The sequence below is a fragment of the Myotis myotis genome, unplaced genomic scaffold (assembly GCF_014108235.1).
Source record: "Myotis myotis isolate mMyoMyo1 unplaced genomic scaffold, mMyoMyo1.p scaffold_m19_p_18, whole genome shotgun sequence".
In the NCBI taxonomy this organism is placed as follows: Eukaryota; Metazoa; Chordata; class Mammalia; order Chiroptera; family Vespertilionidae; genus Myotis; species Myotis myotis.
In genome coordinates this window covers 35,621,732-35,638,790 of record NW_023416322.1, presented here as the reverse complement: position 1 = coordinate 35,638,790, position 17,059 = coordinate 35,621,732, and the positions used below count along the sequence as shown (strand labels likewise).

Genomic DNA, 17,059 nt, shown 5'->3' with positions numbered 1-17,059 from the left:
CACGTGGTCTGAGTCCTCAAATAGATTTAGTCCCTCCAGGTAACACACACAGCCCTGCCATCAAGACGATGACTTAAACATATATGTTTACCTCTAAACCTGTTTTATACCTTTTATTGTGAAGAAAATAGCTTTGCATAAGTAACTTACTGCCACCCAAAATCCTTTCTTATACGTACTGGAAACGCACTACCAGCCTTTTCTCACGGGGACAGCGTAAGCCCAGTTACCACAAGGTCACAAAAGCTATTTTCATCAGACTATGTGGTTTCACATCTTAAAGAGTAACTTTAAGAGTATTTACTACAGGTTACACTTACTTTTAGAATGAAGCGTTCTGACTTGATTTTGTTTAATTCTTGGTATGAATAGGCCTCAAACCTATTTCCAGACATGGTTAATTAAATCTTCTTAAAGGGAAAATGAGTTCCTACCATCGCATGAACCCAGCACTGAGAGCAAGGCCCAGGCCCACAGTGGAGGTGGGACACAGCGGAGGATGCAGGAAGTGGCAGCGAGTCGTTTTCTTGTTATTTGGGTGGATATTATTTTCTTACTGATCACAAAGACAGTTCTGGGTGCTGTTATGTAGTCTCACTAGGAAGAGCAGACCAAGCTCCTATAACAGTGATGGCGAACCTATGACACGCGTGCCAGAGGTGACACGCGAACTCATTTTTTTGGTTGATTTTTCTTTGTTAAATGGCATTTAAATATATAAAATAAATATCAAAAATATAAGTCTTTGTTTTACTATGGTTGCAGATATCAAAAAATTTCTCTATGTGACACGGCACCAGAGTTAAGTTAGGGTTTTTCAAAATGCTGGCACGCCGAGCTCAAAAGGTCGCCATCACTGTCCTATAACGTTATCTGTTCTAACCTAGCGGTGCCACTGCAGTCAACTCTCTCAGAGGCCCTGGACGCAGAGAAGCACTTGGCTGTTTATTTCTACGGAGACGCTTGGTTATTTCTTTTTTAACAGTGAGGCAGTCGCCTGTAGAAAAGGCCAAGTGCCCCTACACACATGGCTACGTGAATTTCATGTGTCACAGGTCCCACATGCAAAGGGACTAGGTGGACAGAAGCCAGGGTATTCGGTTTAGCTGAATTGTGACGGTCTGACCTCCCCAGCGTGTCCAGACCACGGGACACGGTCTAAACACAGACTCCGGCCTCAAAACATGATGCTCAGCCTGAAGAATACAGCAGAGCAGCTTAACCGCGGCGTCTCCGGGCCCAGGCACGGTCTGTGCTTCTGAGCAGTGACAGGTTTATTTACTGAGCAGCTCTCTCCTGCTCATGCTCGTAAGGGTTATCAGCAACACAATGACTTGCAGAAAGCATGCCAGTGATCACGTGAAACCCGTCATCTTTGCTTTCACTGACTCAAAGATACCCACTCCCTTGGACCTCTTTTTGATGCTGCTGTGCAAATGGGGCCATAAGAAAGGAACTCTAGCTTCTAGGGAACGCTGAATCCTGCTCACATAGACACCAAGAGACAAAAAACTGCCACGTGCTTTCACTGAGCCTAACACTTCCCTCCAAGTCAAGCAGAACTCTTAGCAAACACACAAAGCAAGAGGCCTACTTTGCCCCTGATAAACCACCACTGCTACCTTGAGTGATGTCTTCTTACAGCTGCAGGCCCCGGACATGCGCAGGGAAGGGGTGGAAGTTCTTGTGAAATTCAGACGTCGCCATTCCCGGTGGGCACCAGTAACTGCGAAAGGCAAAGGGTTCCTTTAAATGACTAAACGGGCCAGTGCGTGTGTAGAGGAGATTAGGTTTAATACATTTTCTCGATAATCCCAAGTCATACATTACGTTTCAAAGTGAGACCCATTCGGTCCATTATGAGTATGTAGATCTAAAAAATGTCAAGAACGAATTTCATTCATTTGAAAGGAGGTTAATTTTACAGTCCACTTACCTCTAAATGCAATGAACCAAAACTAAAAGCATAATCCATCAGCTTATACTTTGGGAGAGAAACTGAAATTGAGAATTCTCTTGTGTCTCTGAAAGTCAAGAAAACCAATCCCCCACCAGGCCAGTCTCTGGTTATTCACCTTTTCAAAGTGATTCGTTTAGATTTCCACGGGCCACAACGTACATGTTCAGGGAGTCGGAGGTTGTACCTCCAGAGCAATCAGGGGGATACCTTTTCCCAATACAACAAATGACAAAATTAAGTGAACCTCCTGTGGTGATTACTATTCCAATTAAATGTACGAATAGTTCTGTCTTTACGTTTTGATTTCTCAGTGACATGAATGTCAGAGTATGTGATATCACTGCTTTTGGGGATCACAGCAAAAGCCCAAGTTCCTAGAAATCGTTATACAGATAACAAAGCACTGAGGGTGAGCGAGTCCTGAAGTGACACTCTCCCATCCCAACAGGAGAAACAACTGCCAGAGTGGTAAATTACTCGAGGTCTGTTTGTCATTCATTCTACAGCTTTCTATCGAGTACCTATGATGGGGTCAGGTACTTACTGTCCTGCGTTCTGGGCACCTAGAGGTGAACAAAAATAGCGCCTGCCTGGAGGGGCTCAGCCCGTGGAAGGTCGAACAAGGAGGCAAAACAGAAACAGGGTCATCAGACTGGGAGAAGCACCGGGAAATGGACCTTCACCAGGGCCATCAGAGACGGCCCCACGGAGGACCCGGCAGCCGACAGGCCATCCCCGGGTGGGCCTAGAAAAACACATTCGAGAAGTCACATGGTGCAGTGGGGGACCCGGGAGGTAAGGGGCTGAGAAGGTGACCTGGAGAGGGGAGCAGGCGTGATAGTGCATGGCTTGGCGGCCGCCACAGGAAGCCAGGAAGGGTTCCAGGAGGAGGAGGTCATCAGAGTCTCCATAGTTTTAAGTTCACTCGTGTGGCTGTGGAGACGGACTGGGAGGCAGGAATGGAAGGGCCGTGGTCAGCATCGTGGTCCCGGTGGAAGTGCGAGGCCTCACCCGGAGCCGTGGAGTGTAGAACCGACAGGACGTGGCGGTGGGTTAGACGTGGAGGAAAAGGAGAGGCGTCGAAAATAAACCCGGAGCCTTTGGCTTGAACAACTAGGAAAACTTTGTTCCACTTACTAAGTGAGAAAAACATTTATTCTTCCACTTGCCACATCCCCCCATCACAGTGCTAGTGCCCCATAGCCAAGGTGAGTCACAGGGGACAGCCACCACCCGGGGTACACACAGCACCTTCCTTAACCAAAGTGACGCCCATGCCACTGTGAGCCCAGAGGCCCAAATAGTGCAGGTGAGAAAAATAAAATTGTGCTATACCGCCACCTGCTGGACAACAGAAGAAACCACACCACCTGTCAGCCTGCTGAATTGTATGTTCACAGCAGCACAATTTACAACAGCTAAGACTTGGAAATGGCCTAGGTGCCGCCCATCAGCAGATGAGTGGATAAAAACACCATGGTACCTTTACACAATGCAATGCTACACAAAAAAGGTAACAAAAAAGGAAGAACTCTTACCATTTGCAACAACATGGATGGACCTGGAGAGCATTATACTGAGTGAAATACGACAGTCAGAGAAAGATAAGCATCACATGATCTCACTCATATATGGAATCTAATGAACCAAATAAACTGATGATCAAAAATAAAAATAGACCCAGAGCCCTAGCTGGTTTGGCTCAATGGATAGAGCGTCAGCCTGCAGACTGAAGGGTCCTGGGTTTGATTCCGGTCAGGGGCACATGCCTGGGTTGAGGGCTCGATCCCCAGTCGGGGCGTGCAGGAGGCAGCCGATCAATGTTTCTCTCTCATCATTGATGTTTCTCTCTCTCTCCCTCTGCCTTCCTCTCTGAAATCAATAAAAAATAAAAATATTTAATAAAAAAAGATAGACACAGAGTCACAGAAGCATGAACAGACTGTTGAACCTCAGAGGGAAGGCAGGGGAGAGAAGATGGATGGGAAGAGATCAAACAATGAACTTGTATGCTTATATGCATATGTAAATACATAGACACAGACAATGGGGTGGTGAGGGCCTGGGGAGGGGGGAACGGGAGTGGAAGAGGCTAATGGGGGGAGGGGAAGGAGGACATATGTAATACTTTTAACAATAAAGATTTTAAAAAATACTAAAATTTAATTTTCCTTCTAAAAAAACTCCCACAAAACCACTATCTAAAGAAAAGAGCTCACCATCTCCAGTGCACAGGCAGAGAAACAATCCGTCAAATACCACTAACAAAGGAGAATGAAGTCTCCAGAACCAAACTCAACCAAGTTCAATGTCATGGAAGACTGTGGCAATGACAGAGTATAAGACTGCAGTCACGAAGCAGCTCAATGAGATACATAAAAGATATAAAAAACAATCCAACTTCTATAGATGAAAATACACTGAGTCGGATTAACAGCAAATTAGTGCAGAAGAAGAGACTAGTGAACTTGAAGATACAGAATAGAAACAATCCAAAATTAACAACAGAGAAAGACTGCAACCATGTATAGAATGTCAGCAAGCTGCCGGACAACTTCAAGCGGCCTCACATACATGTTACATACACAGAGACCAGAGGTGGGGGTGGAAGTGGGTATTAAAAACATCCAAACGTTTTCCAAATCTGTAACTCACAGATCCAATCCAGTAAGTGCAACAAACTTCAAGCACACAAAAAAAGGAAAACACCAGTATACATTATAAATTGTACAAATTCAATGATAAAAACCTGAAGAGCAGCCAAAACATGTTAAAGATATATGTAGGAATGACAGCAGCCTTCCTGTCAGAAACAATGCCATTCAGGAAGCAGGACAGCAAAATCGTCTTTAAAACCAGAATTTTATACCCAGCAAAAATATGCGTTTCAATGTAAAGATTCAAAAGTCCTTCTCAACAGGGAGGGCCTGTACACCTTGTTAAAAGTAGCAGCAAGCCATTACTGGATTCTAAATTATTAGACTTGCTTTTCAGAAAAGAGACATTCACTTTTTGAGAGCAGATTGGGCTTGGGGGACAGGGGCGCCCTGCAAATGTAAGCGCAGAAACTTGTTTAAAAAAAAAAATGCCGCGTTAAACTAGGGTGGCAGAGTGGGGTTACAAAAGAATGGATGGATTATAAAAATATCTACAAGATAATTATTCAGAGACTTGGTGATTGGATGCGAGGTATGTAGAATAAGGAGTTAAGAATGATTCCCAAGTTGCTGATATGAGCAACTATATACTTATGTGCAGGGTGGAGCAAAAGTAGGTTTATAGTTTCGAACACGTGAAACAATTTGTTCTTAACATTAATATTTCTTATTGTATGTTTTCAACATGAACAACTGTGAACCAACTTTGGCCCCACCCTATAGAATTTTTACCGCCTGAAAAATAATTTAAACCAACTTATACACCATCAAAATCGTAACAGAAACTGCATACGAGTAAACTATTCTAATACTGCTTTTAAAATAAGAATCCACAGTCTCAGGAGAAATTACAAATTTAAAAAAACGAAAAGCACTGCATCGTTTGTGGGAGAAAGAAGGCACCGGTCTTTGCTGAAATCTGCACTGAGCTCAGCCTTGGATGTGAGACAACTGCTACTGTTCCTCAGGGAACTAGGAAAAGCGGGACTTCTCTAGCCACCCGTGGCGACACTCGTGCCTTTCAGAACAGTTCCTCCTGAAGGTGAGTCGCTAAGGGGGTTCCCCCTCTACAAATGTAAGTAACTCATGCCCCATTGGGATGGCGTACTTTTGTCACCACGTTCAGTTCAGCAACCTTCTTCCTATGTTTCTGTTTTCACAGGAACCTATCAGCAAACATGTTGAAAAGGGTTTTAAGTATCGATAGCAGCTGTTTATTGTGGATTTACTAAGTGCTCAGTACTCTAACCTGTGCTCAGTACCTTACAAGATAACCTCATTGACAACCCTACAAGGGAGGTATCAGCCCACCTAAAGGGCAAGGAAACTGATACACAGAGAGGTGAAGGAACTTGCCCAGCTCATGAAGCTAATACGTGGCAGAACCAAGGGTTATGAACCCGGAAGTGTCTCACCCCAACCCCTGGTCTCTTGAGAAATTCATCTTTAAGCCTCAGACACCTTCCTGCACATTAGGGTACGTGGAACCCTGACGGTGCGCGCGTGCAGGCTGGCCTCGGAGATACTGCAGGCTCGGTTCCAGGAAAAGCAGGTCAGGATCTTTTTGCTGCTGGAGGGCCTTGCCTTCTATTTGTAAAAAAACAAAAACAAGCACCATCTATGAAGCACAATAAAGCAAAGTACAATGAAACGAGGTATGCCTATACAGACTTCACATATAATAACTGAATTTTCTAACCTTTAAAAATTCACAAAATCTTATTACAGTGTTCAGGTTTTCAATTTGCCTCAATAGATGCTTCAAAACAGGTAACTCAATGACTAAGAACTACGTGTAGCCTGCCAGAGTTTTCACTACCTGTGCATACGGCCGTGTGTGTCACCGGGGATACTGGTAGAGAATCTAAGTCGTCAGAGGCATCGTTTGGCTGAGGATAGACACCGAGGACCTTGAACCAAGGGCTGGATCCGTTAAACTGCACAACAGATAAGCCATGACTGCTTCCCTTCGAACTGCGACGGCAATCAGCCCAGACGATCGATACGGAGGCCGTGTGTGCTGGACGTGATGAGCACGCACACACGTAAATCTCTCCATGGCATGTCATACGCATGACTCGTTCACCAACAACTGTACGCTACCAAATTAACCTCAAATTTATAAACAAATTAAAAACGTGTCCACAGTTTAACAGAAACTCAGTTTAAAAAGTTAATTTTTTCCTTCAATGACAACAAAAAGAAGCCTAGAAACTGACATTCTCCAATAAAGTTCTTTTATTTGAGTTCAACCTAAAATAGTTGGATCTCTCTGCCGGAGAAATGACATCTCCAATTCTGTTCACGTACTAGGAAGGGCTGAATTTGCCATTTCCAATAAAGCATGTTGGCGTCACGCTCCGGGTCCCCGCCATAGTTACCCAGGAGATCATTTCCGGGAAACGTCCAGAACACACGCCCTGAGTTGGAGCGCGGCCCTGGTGCTCCCGGACAGTCTGCAGGGTCCTTGCTGTCCGGCTGCCGGAGCCCCCGAGAGCAGGTTCCGAGCGCGCACGCCGTCTGGACCCGCCTCGTGCAGCGCGGGCGGTGGGCATCTCACGGCTCCTCCGTCGTCTCTTTCCTTAGTGGGTACGTGTCGCCAGCAAGGGGAGCGCGTCCAGGCGCCTGGCTCAGCTTAGGACTTAATTTTCCACAGCTAAGAAAGGAAAGTCACCAAATAAGTTGGTGTTAGGACAAACAGGTGGGGGTTAGAACGCTTACGTGGCTGAGAACCAAGGACCCTTTAACAAGAAGAAAACTGGCCGTTGCAGCCACAGGCCACCGTAGAGAGAAGTGCGAAAAGTGTCCAGGATGGAGAAAGCACCTGTGGTTCCCGGTTCTGGGTGTCACTCATTCTGACTGGACGTGGCCTTCGACCAGAGAGACCCCGCTCAGCCCAGACTATGAATCTGACATGAGATTCAAGCTCCATATTGTGTGCAGTCCAAGAGCACAGGATACTGTGCTTCTGTGAAAGGAGGAAACCTAAGCTGAGAAGCCTGTGGGCCCCCCGTCAAAATGGCTACTTCTTTACTTCGAGAGTTATTTTGCCCTGGCCAGTTGCTCAGTGGTTAGAGCATCGGCTCGTGGACCAAAGGGTCATGGGTTCAATTCCCCGTTAAGAGCACAAACCCGGTCCCCGGCCGGGGTCAGGGCACATGTTGTAGGCAACCAACTGATGTGTCTCTCACATCGATGTTTCTCTCTCTCTCCACCCTCCCTTCCACTCCCCCTGAAAAATCAATGGAAAAATATCCTTGGGTGAGGATTAAAAAAAAAGTTATTTTCATGCCAGACACACACACACACACACACACAGAAGAACAAAGGTAATTATTACATATAGTTTTTAAGACCAAGGCGGATGCTACGGAGTGGCAGTCCTTACTCGAATATTAAATCCTAGGAGATCACTTATAACGCCCGAGACGGCAGACAGGATGACGACGCGTGTGATGTTGAAGATTAAGGGATTCATCGTCAGGCCGTAGAGGCGGAAGGGGGTGTCCAGCTCCTACAAAACCACAAAGAACCGAGATGAGCCACGTGGCTTCTCGGTGTCGGTGACCCGGGCTGATGTGAAGTCTTAGGTGAGGGCGACTGCTTACGGCCGTCTCCCCTTGACCTTCAGTAGCTGTAATAGGAGGTGCCGGGGGCCAAAGGGGAGAACAGAGGGGACGTCTGCAATGCCTGCCACAATAAAGGGGAAAGGAAGAAACAGCTGTAACAGGGCCCACCCTTTCCCATTCGCTAAGTCTGTTAGGCTGGGTCCCAGCAGCAGGTCATTGGTTATTTTTTTAAACGTGATGTAAGAGATGTGACGGACGCCCACAGTCGCCAGCACCCCGTAGCGACGGGAACCTTTTCCTGTACAGCCATCAGCGTGAACTATCGAGTTGGCATTTGAGTCTCCTCGGCCGGCACCGGCCTGTTCCCGGGGTCGTCTCCGAGAAGTAAAGCGAAGGCTTGATTTAACTGGTAGTGAAAGTGTCACAGGGCCCTACTCACCTTCAACAACTTGGTGGACAGTTTTAATACGTTGTTTACTAGAGTAAGCTGTTCCTTCTTGGTTGGTTTTTTTTCCATCTTAAGATATAAATTAATCTAAGGAAAGGAACAGAGATTACGGTAAATGTCATAGAAAAAATACAAATACTGAATTACATCTGGCAGATTGTAAGGGTCATATTCCCAAGCAAAATAAGTTTTGAAATTCCAGCAGCTATTTCTACGGAGCACATCTGTCATGGACCCTAGCTCCCATCCCTGATCAGACATGTTTGGCAAAAAGAAACTATTTAGTAAAGAAGAAAATGCTAAAGCAATTTAATACCAATACAATGAAAACTTTCATTATTTTTTCCCTTGTAGGACAAATTCTTCATTATAATTCTAAGGCAAAAAATAAATAAAAACAAAGAACTAATGATACCAAATACTTTCATTTAAAACTTATGGATAAACAAGAGATAAGGAAGGCCACTTCATAATACTAAAGGGATCAATACAACAAGAAGATATAATCCTGGTAAACATATATGCACCCAATGCAGGAGCACCCAAATTCATAAAAAAACTCCTGGAAGATATCAAAGGAGACATCGACAACAATACAATCATAGTAAGGGACTTTAATACACCACTGACAGCACTGGATAAGTCCTCTAGACAAATAATCAGCAAAGATACAGCAATCCTAAATGACTCACTAGATCAGATGGACTTAATAGACATCTTCAGAACACTTCACCCGAAAGCCAGGGAATATACATTCTACTCAAATGCTCATAGGACATATTCAAAAATAGACCATATATTGGGACACAAGCAAAGTATCCCCAAATTCAAGAAAATTGAAATCATAAAAAGCGTCTTCGCAGACCACGATGGCATAATATTAGAAATAAACTACAATAAAAACAACCCAAAATACTCAAACACCTGGAAGCTGAATAGCATGCTATTAAATATTGATTGGGTTACCAATGAAATCAAAGAAGAAATTCGAAACATCCTGGAAACTAATGACAATGAAAACACAACAATCCAAAACCTATGGGACACAATGAAAGCAGTCCTGAGAGGGAAGTTTATAGCTCTACAGGCCTATCTCAACAAACAAGAAAAAATGGTAGTAAATCATCCAACTCTACAACTCAAAGAATTAGAAAGAGAGCAACAAGAAAACCCCAGAGTGAGCAGAAGGAAGGAGATAATAACGATTAGAGCAGAAATAAATGACATAGAGACCAAAAAAACAATACAGAAAATCAATGAAACCAAGAGCTGGTTCTTTGAAAGGATAAACAAGATTGACAAACCTCTAGCCAGACTCACCAAGAAGCAAAGAGAGAGGACCCAAATAAACAAAATCAGAAACGATAGAGGCGAAATAACAACAGACCCCACAGAAATACAAATGATTGTTAAAAAATACTATGGACAGCTCTACTCCAACAAACTAGACAACCTGGAGGAAATGGACAAATTCCTAGAAAAATACAACATTCCAAAACTCAATCAGGAAGAATCTAAAAATCTCAACAGGCCAATAACTATGGAAGAAATTGAAGCAGTCATCAAAAAGCTTCCAGCAAACAAAAGCCCAGGACCAGACGGCTTCACAGGGGAGTTTTACCAAACATTCAAGGAAGAACTAAAACCTATCCTCCTCAGACTACTACAAAAAATTCAAGAGGAAGGAACACTTCCAAGCTCATTCTATGAAGCCAGCATCACCCTAATACCAAAACCAGGTAAAGACAACACAATGAAAGAGAATTACAGGCCAATATCCCTCATGAACATAGATGCCAAAATCCTCAACAAAATCTTAGCAAATCGGATCCAGCAGTACATCAGAAAGATCATACACCATGACCAAGTAGGATTTATCTCAGGGATGCAAGGATGGTACAATATCCGCAAATCAATAAACGTGATACATCACATAAAAAAAATAAAAAAATAAAAAAAATAAATAAAACTTATGGATAAGCATAAAATTATTTTACATGTTACATACTACCCTGTATTTATAAGAATCACTTCTCAATCGCAATAGCTACTCACATACTAACAAGCAAGTATTTTCCAAACACTGAACGTATCCCATGGCTGATACAGAAGAAATTCAAGAAGTTTATTAAACACTAGAGGCCTGATGCACAAAATTCATGCACTCGGCAGAGGGGCAGTGTGCAGGGGGGGTGTCCCTCAGCCCGGCCTGCGCCCTCTCACAGTCCAGGACCCCTCGGGGGATGTCCAATTGACGGCTCAGGCCCACCTGAGCAGCACTCCCCTGTGGGAGCGCACTGACCATCAGGGGACATCTCCTGTGTTGAGTGTCTGCCCCTTGGTGGTCAGTGTGTGTCATAGCGACCGGTTGTTCCACTGTTTGGTCGATTTGCACATTACCCTTTTATTATATAGGATACTTAAATGACAAATACTCCTAAAATCTAATACTTGATGTAGAATATGAGATTAACAGTATGCTCCAGTCCCACCAATAAGAAAACCTTTATAGTATACAAAGTATTTTCAATCCATTAGGTCTTAATTCTTATAACAATTCCTGGAGCAGGTGGGGAAGATACTGTCCTCATTTTATAAGGAGACAATCACACAGGGACAAAGGTCATGTGGCTAGAAAGTGACAGGCTGAATGCCACCCCGAATCTTCTGCACGAATCTTACGGTGCCATCTCTAACCACTGGGCAAGCCGGCAGGGACAGCAGTACCTGTTCAGTAAGCAGTATGGAGACATTGCTGTATTTCTTATTGGTTTCAGACCCCAGTGAGGCCAGGCGCAGTAAGAAAAGCAGTAAAGCTGTTTCCCAGATCAAAAACTCCCAATTATAAGCGTCATTCAGGAAAGTTTTATGTCCTTGGAGAACCTATACGAAGGACCAAAAAAAGTAAACTTTTTCATTTGTCTTAAAATTTATAATTGCTTCTCTATGCCAGCTACTTAAAAATGTTTACAAGAGAGCAATATCTTAACACCCAGAAGAGACTTAACTCATAAAATATTATCTATGTAATTAGTCAATATGTGTTTCTCCATGTTTACTAGACTTCTTCCTTTGCATGAAAGACAGCAAGGGTCCGGAAGTAACAAAGGGGGAAACATAAGTAAAATAAAACCAAGGCATGCCCAGCCTCTAACCACCGTGTGCCCACTCACAATGATACGGTGACCATTTCCAAAGCCCTAATTTGCCTGTGACTGGTAGCGCTCCCTGAAACGCGTGGCCCATCCCACCAGGACGACTAGAAAATCCTAAGGATCCGTTCTTCTCTCCATTTTAAAATCTGAACAGCAGCAGCGGCAGCTACCAGTTATCCAATACCTGTTATGTGTCAAGTTTTCTGGTAAAAGTTTTTGGTGTGTGTTTTTTTTCTTCAATTTTTTGTTGTTGTTGATTCCAAAGTAAAGACACTCATGCAAGCCCAAGGTAAAGTGGAATTTATTGAGAAATATACAGAGAGAGAGAATGCTCAGAGACCACATGCAGGCTTTTAAAGAACAAAGTCACCACCACAGCAGCCCCCTCCCCAGGGCCACTCCGGCTCCCCTCCCCCCACTTCCCCTCCCCTCTCCTCCTCCCCTCTCCCCTCTCTCCTCTCCTTCCTCCCCCCTCCCCCTTCCTCCCTCTCCCCCTCCCCTCTCCCCTTCTCTTAGCGAATTCCACTGCCTTCCAAGACCATTGTTGACTTTGCCACCATCATGGTGCGATGATTTTATCTTCACTCAAAAATTATCAACTAAACAAAACAAAATGACCAACTAAAATTAAATCAGAGTGATCCTGGAGTCCTAAAGGACCTTTACTCTCATGACAAAAGTTGGGAAAATTAGTAAGTATTCAAAAGAGCAAAAGCAATGTAGACACATTATATATAGACACTTAAATGCAGCGAAGTGTCCAAAACAGAGATGAAACGCTCACCTGGGCACAACAAATGAAAGCAATCGAAAGTGTCAGTAAGAAGACCGAAGAGACAACCACGTCCACGGATCGCTGCGGGCCCCGCCTCTGTGGAGAGACGCGGGTTCATTGCCAGGTCACCAACAGAGACGGCCGCAGCGTGAATTTCACTGCGTTCATGTCTGTCTTGTTTTGTTTCCTTTTTCTTTGGTCTTTCTGCATTAATGTTAAAACATACATTCATAAGAAGTTCCTGACATGGGATTCTAGCGCCTTCAGCTGTAATTAAGCACTGAAACCCAGGCTGTTCCACATTAAGGGCCTGAGTGATTCACTGACATATTTCCAGCTGAGATATTTGCCCCAAAGTCAGAAAAAGATGCAATATCTAATGTACCGCTCTGCCCTGGGAACTCACATTTTCTTTTTCCTTCCTAAGCTCTTATTCACATACACGGGCCTGGAGAGGTATCACCTCCAACCTGGTCCCAGCGAGTCTCCTGGCCACCGACACCATCAGAACGACCAGCCCCGAACTTCCCTGCCCGCGGCTGTCCCTGCAGGAATGTCGGCGCCTCCATGGCCCCTGCCCTGCCCCTCGAAGGAGACTCACCTTCAGGAAGGAGCGCAGCGAGAGCCAGATCTTGATGTTCTCCACCTTCTTCAGTCGGAAGTGAGGTATTTCGTATTTCCTAGCTTTCCTGGCGGAAGTAATATGGCTGAAGAGTTTTGCAAACAGAAATCTCTAGAGGAGGCGGAAAGAAATCACAAAGGGAAGTGGGCACGTGCGCCTGCGCGTTTGTCTGACTGTAAGCGATAGTCCCGGCGTATAAAAATGGCCAAAAGGATTACACTCGAGTCACCGATCACTGGGCCGGGCAGTGGCGAACCGTTACCCGTTCCTCCTCCTGCTGCTCCCAGAGCGCAGAGAGGGCCCCATGCTTCTCGGCGAGACCCGCTCCTCACGTTTGCATGGACTTTTGTTGGAGGCTTTGGGAGTCCCAGCTTCAAAACAAACGTTTACACAGAAGTCTGGCTTCCTCCCAAATTACACGTCCATTCAAAGCCCCGTTTTTTGCACATGCCACTGATGTATTAAGTCCTCAACCCCTAACTCTTATCAAATTTCAATCATTTTAATTCCCACTCGGGTATTTTTCACAGAATCCTTTTGCTGTGAGAACTACTCCATGTGCTACGGGTGCAAACCAGCAAAGGCACCCTGAGATGCAGGCCCCAAGCAGTCAGCGGGGCTCGCGCCCTGGCTCAGCCTCCTACTCCCCGCCCCCCCCCAATCTCTCCCCCCCAGCGTTAAACTCGCAAGTACCAGAAGCCCGCTGCTCCACCCTTCACTGCCCACGTTAACTTTCGGAGAAAGAACAAACCAGGAGAACAGAACTAACCCCAGAAGCGTCAGACATAAACGCAGAGGTGAGCAACTGTATTCCCACCAACCTGTTTATACGTCCTCTCCGCCACACACATCATGAAAAAAAAGATCCACGTGAGACACAGCCGTTCAACAAAGTTAATCACGGACAAAACAACAACAGGGGTAACAGGCGGAGCCCCACAAAACAGAGTCAAGAGCTCCTCGGCCGAGACGGACTTGAGCTGGTCCAGGCCCTTGGCGTGGAACAGGCGATACAGGAAAGGGAAGAAGGCCAGCCCCACGGTGACGGCGTTGCCCAGCATCTGGTAGCCCACGCCCTGCTGATACGCGTTGACCTGGGAATTAATTCAAAATGCCCGGCATTACCACATACTGAACGCAGTTAGGCAGCAGTATTTGTCAAATACTACTTAGGTGATTAAAGACTTAACCTTTACATCTAAAAGAAGTAAAAATAAAAACGATGTCGGGATTTATGTCTTTTATATCTTACTGCAAATCAGGCTCACAGGAGCTAAGGAACATGTGTAGGAAATACCTGAACAACGGGTCGTGCTCAGAGACCTTTGTAACACGACAAAAGTATTACCACCTAAAGACTCTGACTGCAAAATTAAAAATGCGTATGTCTGTGTCTCGGAAACTGCTCGATCACTGACCAGTTCTGTGAAACTGCTGCTGGTCACGAAATAGATTTTTGGGGGGGAAAAAAAAATCCAAAAAGTCACGACGAAGAGCTCACCCTGCTCATGATGATGCCGCTGATCTCCAGCACAGACATGTCCATCTTCTTGCACTCGTTTCCCTCCCAGATTATGGCACTGACTCGGTCAGAGGCGGGACTTGAGTTCTGAAGCCAGAACAAGTGGTTCTGAGAAGAAAAACAGCTGTTTCTATCCACGCTTTCTCTCCTCCATCAGCATGTCCCCCGCGTCCAGCTCCCAGGCGACCTCGGCCACGGCCAGCCTCCTCCTCCTACCGTCTCCCTCACAAAGCTCATCACCCCAATGGCCACCTCCAAGATGCTGAGTTCTGGCCCCTTTTTCTTTGCTAAGCCTTTTTTTTTTTTTTTTAACCTGGAGAGAAGCTGAACGTCTTCTACAGCAACCAGACCACGATCTCCAAGGTTGCTTCCCTCTCTAAACGCGTGGACGTGAGGACAAGCTTGGAGTACTCATCGGACAGCGAGGAAAGCTGTTCCAGAGTAACACCGCTCTCCTGGGAAGCAGGCAGTTAGCTAGGAGAGGCGCGAGGCCGCGGGTATCACGTGAGTCACTGAGCAAGAAGCCTTTCTCCAGTCTAACCAGGACACAAAAGCACAGGAACCCTCAGAAGAGACGGTCGCTATGACAGCAGCCCCTCCTGGGCCAGGTTCTGCCTGTGCTTCTGGCAGCGAGCAGCTCGGGTCCCATCTCGCCAGCATGGTCCTCTCTGGTCCCCACAGGCCTCCGGTGGCCGTCCCTGAAACTAAGGCCTTACAGTCTACGTCAGACAGGTCAGCATCTAATCACAGGCTGCATTTCCAGTGTCCTGGACTTATTCACCGAATCGTAATCTTATCCCAAACTGGACTATAACTTTCCAATCGAGGATCCTATGGTGCATGCTCTCCCTACCCAATGCTTAGCATGTTGATGAGCACGTACTGATTTGGCAAAAAAAAAATTATCAGGCGCCTACTATGTGACATGCACTATGGATACAACGTAAACAAGACAGATGTGGTCCTTGACATGAGCAAGGAAGGAGTGGCCAGAGGTGAGACTGTATCAAAACCAATAAAGGAACAGAATCGAATAATCCAGAAGGGGAGAAGCCAGGGACGTTAAAGGGCTGACATCAGATCTGACACATGACTCGGGCTGCAGCGTGGAAAATGCAGTGCAGGGGCCGCTGTGGGGAGCCACTGTGAGGACCAGCTGGGAGCCGATGATGGTGGGCACTGAGCAGTGGGCGGGGGGAGGGGGCCCAGGAGGACAGACAGATGCTCAACAGCAGGATCGAGAGCCAGTGAGGACCCTGAGAAACACGGGGAGGAGGAGAGGGCATGAATGCCCACAGCTTCTGCCTGGGGGGCTAGTGGTGGCCTTCAGAAACATGGGGACCGAAAGCTGCTGAGGTGTGGGGACTGGGGCATGGTGAATCCCATTTGACATGTGAGTTTACCTTACCTAGTTATCTATCTACTAGAGGCCTGGTGCACGAAATCCATGCACGGGTAGGGTCCCTAGGCCTGGCCGGCAATCAGGGCCAATCCGGGCCTTCTGGCCGGGGCCTCCCTTCATTCCGTGCTGCCCCCTGGTGGTCAGTGCACATCATAGCAAGCGATTGAACTCTAGGTCTCCCAGTCGAACTCCCGAGGGGACACTTTGCATAGAGATATGTAAAAGCCTAATATACAAAGTGTCCTCTGGGGAGTTTGACCAACTGGGAGTTCAATCACTCGCTGTGATGTGCGCTGACCACCAGGGGGCAGCGCAGAATGAAGGCAGGCCCCGGCTGGCAGCCGGCAGCCGCTAGGGATCCTACCTGTGCATGAATTTTGTGCACTGGGCCTCTAGTTCTTACATATGCCTTAAAATTATACTGTGAGTCCAAAGAGTCCAAAGGAAGTCAAAATCATCATGCTAGGCTCCATTTCCTCATCTCTAAATTAGGGATAATAAAAGCATCTCCTAATAGGATTATAAAGTGAAACGAGACCACACGGTGCTGGCACAGGGGAAGCACACAGTACATCCAGCTCCTGTTGCCATCGCCTGTACAGACCTGCTGAAACACATCCTCTTTGGGGTCACGTTTGGTCCCCGAGTGCAGGGTGGGCGCTGTCCCCTCACTGTCGCTGGTGACGGAGGACCTGCACTCCGGGCCGTGCAGCAGGTCGTCCCACAACATGTCCTCGGTCTCCGAGTCGTGGCGGGTGCTCTCGGAGTCTCTTCTCGACATATGGAGGCTGCGAGAGCCGCCACTCATGCCAGATCGAGAGCACTTTAAAGGAAGACAAAGGAATGTCTCACTCTATTTTTGAAGCTGTCACACATCTGAAGTAACAGGAACAAGTTATGGTGACGGCTGGCAAGCTTTCCCACGTCAACCACAAGGCTTCACCTCACA

At 46.2% G+C, this 17,059-nt stretch overlaps 1 protein-coding gene across 10 annotated transcripts in view; it reads right to left on the bottom strand.

Moving 5' to 3' along the window:
- Positions 1–6,832: 6,832 nt before the first annotated feature.
- PHTF1 (putative homeodomain transcription factor 1) overlaps positions 6,833–17,059 on the bottom strand; it is a 28,214-nt gene continuing 17,987 nt past the window's right edge. For 2 of the 10 annotated variants that reach the window (XM_036343680.1, XM_036343682.1), the window contains 9 exons: positions 16,715–16,933; positions 14,688–14,816; positions 14,008–14,280; positions 13,166–13,297; positions 12,574–12,660; positions 11,362–11,517; positions 8,626–8,721; positions 8,006–8,131; positions 7,294–7,585 (listed from right to left, as the gene is read on the bottom strand). In XM_036343680.1, the coding sequence (XP_036199573.1) occupies positions 7,361–7,585; positions 8,006–8,131; positions 8,626–8,721; positions 11,362–11,517; positions 12,574–12,660; positions 13,166–13,297; positions 14,008–14,280; positions 14,688–14,816; positions 16,715–16,933 (1,443 nt within the window). In that variant the 3' untranslated portion in view covers positions 7,294–7,360. Of the gene's footprint in view, positions 7,274–7,293; positions 7,586–8,005; positions 8,132–8,164; positions 8,308–8,625; positions 8,722–11,361; positions 11,518–12,573; positions 12,769–13,165; positions 13,298–14,007; positions 14,281–14,687; positions 14,817–16,714; positions 16,934–17,059 lie in introns of those variants that run through there. The other 8 variants (XM_036343676.1, XM_036343675.1, XM_036343678.1 and 5 more) reach the window with 7 other exon arrangements.